This window comes from Phalaenopsis equestris, unplaced genomic scaffold (genome assembly GCF_001263595.1).
Source record: "Phalaenopsis equestris unplaced genomic scaffold, ASM126359v1 Scaffold000132, whole genome shotgun sequence".
NCBI classification, from domain to species: Eukaryota; Viridiplantae; Streptophyta; class Magnoliopsida; order Asparagales; family Orchidaceae; genus Phalaenopsis; species Phalaenopsis equestris.
Window position 1 is genome coordinate 1,177,616 of NW_018164574.1, and position 6,275 is coordinate 1,183,890.

General features: G+C 34.9%; 2 protein-coding genes across 2 annotated transcripts in view; one reads left to right on the forward strand and one right to left on the reverse strand.

The window, feature by feature from the left end:
- Positions 1–3,723, reverse strand: part of LOC110021313 (VQ motif-containing protein 4-like) — a 5,327-nt gene extending 1,604 nt beyond the window's left edge. The window contains exon 1 of the mRNA XM_020719756.1: positions 3,716–3,723. Within this exon, the coding sequence (XP_020575415.1) occupies positions 3,716–3,723 (8 nt within the window). The remainder of the gene's footprint in view (positions 1–3,715) is intronic.
- A 186-nt stretch (positions 3,724–3,909) lies between these two features.
- On the forward strand, positions 3,910–5,537 carry LOC110021314 (sulfite exporter TauE/SafE family protein 3-like). The gene is made up of 7 exons (XM_020719757.1): positions 3,910–4,106; positions 4,202–4,361; positions 4,735–4,935; positions 5,011–5,075; positions 5,165–5,192; positions 5,279–5,367; positions 5,442–5,537. Exons 1-7 carry the CDS (start codon positions 4,014–4,016, stop codon positions 5,535–5,537), a joined length of 732 nt encoding a protein of 243 aa, XP_020575416.1. The 5' UTR covers positions 3,910–4,013.
- Positions 5,538–6,275: the final 738 nt, after the last annotated feature.

The following is a 6,275-nucleotide window of genomic DNA, read 5'->3' on the forward strand; positions in this document are numbered from 1 at the left end:
AAATGGACTTTTTTTTTTTTTCTCTTCCGCTCCTTCCAATGGATCGCAACCATTCTCTAGACACAGCTTGCATCCAGACTCCAAACGTAATATTTTTTTTTTTTCCGCTGAGAGAGGAGATGAATTGCACGTGCAATGCGTCACATTGAGCTTCCTTAAATGTTATGACTTAGAACTCTCATTATAATACATTGTCAAATAAAGGAATTAATAAAATACACAAAACTAAACCATACTAAGTGTACAAATAGCACAAAATATAATAACCATAACACTTATATTGTGCCCAACAATAAACTTCTTGATTCTTATACATTCATACATCATATAAACTTTACTTTTCACATTTCTACCCACTAGAATTTTATGTCGAGCCAAAGATACCATTAATGGAGTTGTTTACGTATGAACCAAGTGATAAATATGTAAAGCCAATGGAAGTCACTTGTTTAATATGCAAGCACGTATAAGATCATATGGCATACATTTGGATTTCCAAATGTGGGACTAACAATAGCATGAGATGGCAATAATTTACATAAGTTCATTTAGAAATGCTTATTCAGTTAGCTTGGTTTCGACAACATGTAACAAAATTTAGAGGAAATTAAATCACGTTAAATGAATTCTAAACATGAATGAATATCAAATAATCATTCCTTAGTGGCACTTGCAAATTTCATATGATTATTATGTTATTTTAATCAAATTACATATCTATGTATTCAATTAAAGAAGTGAGGGTTTGAATTCACCATGTTTCTTTTTCGTTTTTCTTGAAGTTTATTGCAATTTAATCAAAAAGAAATCAAAAAAGGAAAAGAAAGAAAAAAGCCCTTGTTGAATGAAGTAATCCACTAATCAACCGAATAACGAAAAGGAAGAAGAGGAAGAGATCCTTACTCCTGAATAACTGAAAGAAAAGAAAAGAAGTTTTGCTTTTGAATGATCGGAGAAGGGAAAATAGAGTCCTACACAACCAAAAAAATTGGAGATGTCGATTAGGGCTTCTGTTGGAGGGGTATTTATAGCCAGAGAAGGAAGATAGCTTGTCTCAAAAGCTACTAGTGGTGAAGTCCTGGCCGAGACAATGTTGCATGTGGGAGAGGGGAAGGTTAGGGTATTGTCGGTTAGGACACACGAGGGAGGGCTTGTCAGGGTAAGGTATGCGTAGAATTCAGTCTCATAGGAGATGGATTGGCTAGGGCATGTAAATGAGAGGATAAGGAGGAGACAGTGTGATAGTTATCGTGAAGGAGAGGGAGAGGGGGCACGTGAGTTTTTAAGGCTAATTTTCTTTTTTTCTTACATAGATATTTTTTAAATATTTAATTTTGAATGTTTAGACATGTTTGTTATTTGCACATACATGAAATCATAACAATGTGGATGTCTTCTTAAGTTAAATTCTAAGTTACGGACGCACTTGCACGGTCTGTTTCATCATTGAGGGTCGTCTGGACAAATTCATCAGCAATCAAGCCAATTTGAGCCAGTTTATTAAGCAGCGCAGCGAACGATATTGGTCTATCCAATCAGAGTCGTCTCAGAAGCAAAATGTTGGCCAGTATTTGCCTAGGAGAGAGTCGAAGTCTAGCAGAACAATTACAGCAGCGTGGCTCTTGACATACGTTGAATGGTCTTCTTAGGACTTCTCCAATCCTTTAGGAACTCAGTTTGAGTTTCAATATGTTGGTTTTAATCGACTCAACTAAATGTTGAGGATTCAAAACCACATATATGAGACTAGAAGAAGTTAAGAAGTGATTTGAATATTCGAAGTGGTGTGGGTCCCAGCAAGAAAGTCCTATTGCTCAATCCTAGGCTCTAGAGAGAGACAGAGACAGGCCTCATAAAAATGAGGTCAATAAAAACATTCCCAAATTAAATCAAGGGTATTTATTTAATTTAATTGATTTATATATCTTATAAATACTGAAAATCAAAATATAGGAAATCAAATATCCCATAGTACTTGAAACATTTATATGTGTGAATAAAATATTCAAGTGATTTTTTGAACTATCAAATTGATGTATTTACTCGTGTCTCCACCAAACCAGTAAGAATTTGATAAAAATAGGAAATATAAGTTTGGCAGTTTTATCATGAATTTTGACATTAAGGTGAAAATTTTAAAAATAGATGAAAGAGGTGTAATGAAAAATATTAAAATCTAATTGTTATAATTTAAAATTTGTGTATGTTAAAAAAATTGAAATTAGGTAATCTAATTCAGGATAATCTAATTATTAATTTGTCTATATTATGAAAATCTAATTTGAGGAAAGGCAACTATTTATTTTTTCTATATTTAAAATATTCATGATTTATACTATTATTTATATGTGATACATTTTCAACAAATCTCTATCATTCGATATGTATCTGAATGCATAACATACATCTCGAGATGACTTTTTGAGTGACAAATATTTAAACCTCGATAAAAAACTCATCCATAATTCTAATTTCAACAAACTTACAGTCAAATTGAGCATCTCGACAAGAAGAACCCAATTTTACGGAAAATAGTTCAATCCGAGTCAAATCAACCTCAGATCAAGTCATTAAACCAAACTTGAAAGTTTTCTGGATATATTCAGAAGGTTAAACGAATGTCGAATCTAGCAAGCTTATAATTAAATCAAGCGTCTCGACACGACGAATCCAATGAGCCCAGGATTGCTCAATTCTGACATCGCTCAGGCACTCAAATGTCCCAGCAAACATCGTATGACCAAAAGAAGCTCTCTGGACAGTCCAATCAAAGTGGTTCATATTCATGCATTCATTGCGCCCAAAAAATTATAAATAGAGCACAACCCTTCTCATCAGAGGGGGCTGGAGGCTCGAGAGAACTTAAAGCTTTAAGGAGCTGAAGTCTAGCACCACCAATCACCGTTGATCGAAATCATTGACAATCGCCGACCGCAGGCGATCACCGATCGCAGAACGCAACAGTCGTCGACAGCTAACCACTATCGATCACTACTAATCACAGTCGACCACCTCCTACCAAAAATTGTTAGTCAACGTAATAACTTGAAAAACCTAATAATTCTTTTTTGTGTGTGGGAATAGAGCTCTCTGTAATCAACCTATAGTGAATTTTTATATATGTATCAAACCCCGTGATTTTTTTCCTTTTAAGTGTTTTTCATATAAAAACTTCATATATCATTATTGGTTGTTTTCTTTTACCTGAATTTATGCTGAATTCTCGCGTAATGCTAAGATGACAATCCATTACTTTACCACCACAAATTTTCCAACACACATCGAGTATAATAGATTTATGTAACTTTAATTAATAAATGAAAGATTTATAAATATACCACACGTAATTTTTAATTTTTACATATAATTGTTTATACAAGAAAATACATTTTATTTTTTTTTTAAATTAAAATAGTGATATCAATATTAGAAATTTTGGTGGCTTAAAAATAAAAAAGCGAAGCAAAATTTAGGCGGTAGACATGTAAAACATAAGAAATGGATGGTGTATATGTAAAAGCCCTTAGTTTTTGCCTACCATAGTTGAATTTTAAGTATTAATATGATTAGTAATAATATAATACTATTCTCTGATCTCACTAAACACATTCACACATAATTAAATAGCAGCACCACGGGTAGGTGGAAGCTTCTGCTGGTTGGGTACTCCCACTTGGCCGCCCGCACGGCGCGCGGACATATGATAAATCTTCACAGCCCCATTACGGGTCCACACAACTCCACCAAATCACGAACTCTCGTGTAATTAATCTGCAACGAGCATCCGATGAATGGCACTATTTGTAAATTCAACAGAGGTCATGGGTTTTTCCGCTCCGAACTCCATCACATCCTCATCCTCATATAAGAAAATCGCTCTCATGGAAGAGCGAGCTGAGATATGGGGAGAACTGCAAAAGGCTTCTTTTCTTTATTTTATTTTATTTTTTAGTATTTGATAACTTGATCGGAAACGAAGCAAGTAGCGGCGGCGGAGAGAGATTTTCCAGCGAATGGCGGAGGTGGAGACGGCGCAGGATTACCTGCAGGCTGTGGTAAACTTCTTGTGGCAGCCGAATGAGTTCTCTTATCAGCATGTTTGGCCGGTAATGAAAGGAGAAGATGGTTAAAAATAGCATTTTTAGTATGGTTTTGCAATTCATGCTTAAAGAAATGTTTTTTTTTTTTCGTTATTGGAAAGCCGATGGAATTTGGATGGAGGATTATCTTGGGGTCGTTGATTGGATTCTTTGGAGCTGCTTTTGGAAGTGTGGGAGGAGTGGGTGGTGGTGGGATTTTTGTTCCCATGCTCACTCTTATCATCGGATTTGATCCCAAATCTTCTACGGCCATTTCTAAATGTGAGAAAGTTTGTATCTTTTCATCTCTGCCCTGTGATGTTTGAAAAAAGATTGAATCTTGCTTCCAAATCAGTTGTTTAATACTTTTTTCGGAGTGATATGAATGGAAGATCCTGCTGAGTGTAGCTGAAAGTTCATGTGTAACTGTTGCATTGATTGGAAAACATTAATGCTAGGTTTAATCGATATAAAAAAAAAAAGAAACTTTTCCTGATAACCAACTAAAATACAAAATCAGTAACTCATGGAATCTGTAAAGTCCTACCTTTGTTGTATCTTTGCAGAATGGACTCTCAGAAATATTTGATTATTTAATTCTTTTTATTTTGCTTTTTGAATTTCAAATGCTGATAGCTGCGAACTGTTTGGGCAGTTATGATCATGGGAGCAGCAGGATCAACTGTATACTATAATCTCAAGATTCGTCATCCGACCATAGATATGCCCATCATCGACTATGATTTGGCTCTTCTGTTTCAGCCAATGCTTATGCTTGGAATCAGCATTGGAGTTGCCTTCAATGTTCTATTTGCTGATTGGATGGTGACTGTTCTCCTTATTATATTGTTTATAGGTAAATCTGCTTCTCAAATCTGACAAAATGAACTTGATTCAGAGTTTTCAAGAATTCAGCAATGTTTTGTTGCAGGAACATCAACCAAGGCTTTCATGAAAGGGGTAGAAACTTGGAAAAAGGAGACAATAATGAAGAAGGTTTACTTTGCATACTAAAGCTTGCTCCTTTGGCTTCTAAATTGCAAATTAACAAGCTAAATTTCATTAGTATCTAAATTCTGTTACAGGAAGCTGCCAAGCAAGCCAATGCAACTGGTAATCTAAGGAACAATTAGTACCTTTTTATGATTGGTAGAATTTTATTAAACATGGTTGTTTATATTTTGATTATATATGTGTAGGGAATGAAGGAGAAGACTACAAGCCCCTACCTGCTGGACCAGGTGGCACTGCTACCAAGTTGCTGATTAAAGAGACTAGAAAAGCAGAGGTGATTTCAGAAAGATGAGGTTTTCTCTGATATATGTTTCGTAGTGGCTGCCTTAACATGATTAATCACTCCAGGTTTCAGTCACAGAGAATGTTTGCTGGAAGGAACTTGGCCTTCTAGTTGTTGTTTGGATTGTATTCCTTGTTCTTCAAGTTGCAAAGGTGTGTTGATCCACCACAACTATTTTATGTTGGTCCATGTTTAGCTTTTTTATATTGAAGCGTTTTGGAGTAAAATTTCAACAAATTATGGTTGGTTATGAATAATCACAACAATTGATTTAAGCTTTTCAATCTTTTTTATTTCATTTTGTCTTCCTCAAAACTCCTTGCATCTAAACAATATATATATATATATGTGAATTAGTTGAATAATTTCATTAGTATGAATTGTATGTTACAAATGTTGTCATTGCTAACAAAATATGTATTTAAAGGGAAGTGGGTATAATGTGATGATGTTGTATTTTTGTCCCTGCTTTAAATCAGGATGTATATGTTATTCTTGATATTTTACATGTATGGACTTATCATTTTATTGTTCTCTGGCTCAATTGACTAAGCTCAATTTGGTCTATTTCGACCGATTGAGATCAACTCTATTAAATAGGATGAATTCGGTCGGATGTGTTTTGTTGTTATGAGTTGGCCAGTTGATATGGTTTGGTCGTCGATCATTTGCCCCTGATGAGAGGCTAGATGTCTTTAGGCTTCTTATATTCTTCTTTGGTATGTCTCGCGGTTCGGCCATCTTTGACGTTACTGGCTTCGGTTCAGAGAGCTTCACTTGATCGAAAAAGAGGGTCTCATGATCTTGTGTTGGTGGACCTTAGTGATAATTTTTATGAGACTAAATGTTTTGGTGGCATAAATGTAAAAGTGAAATTTAGGTGTTGGATATGTAAATGC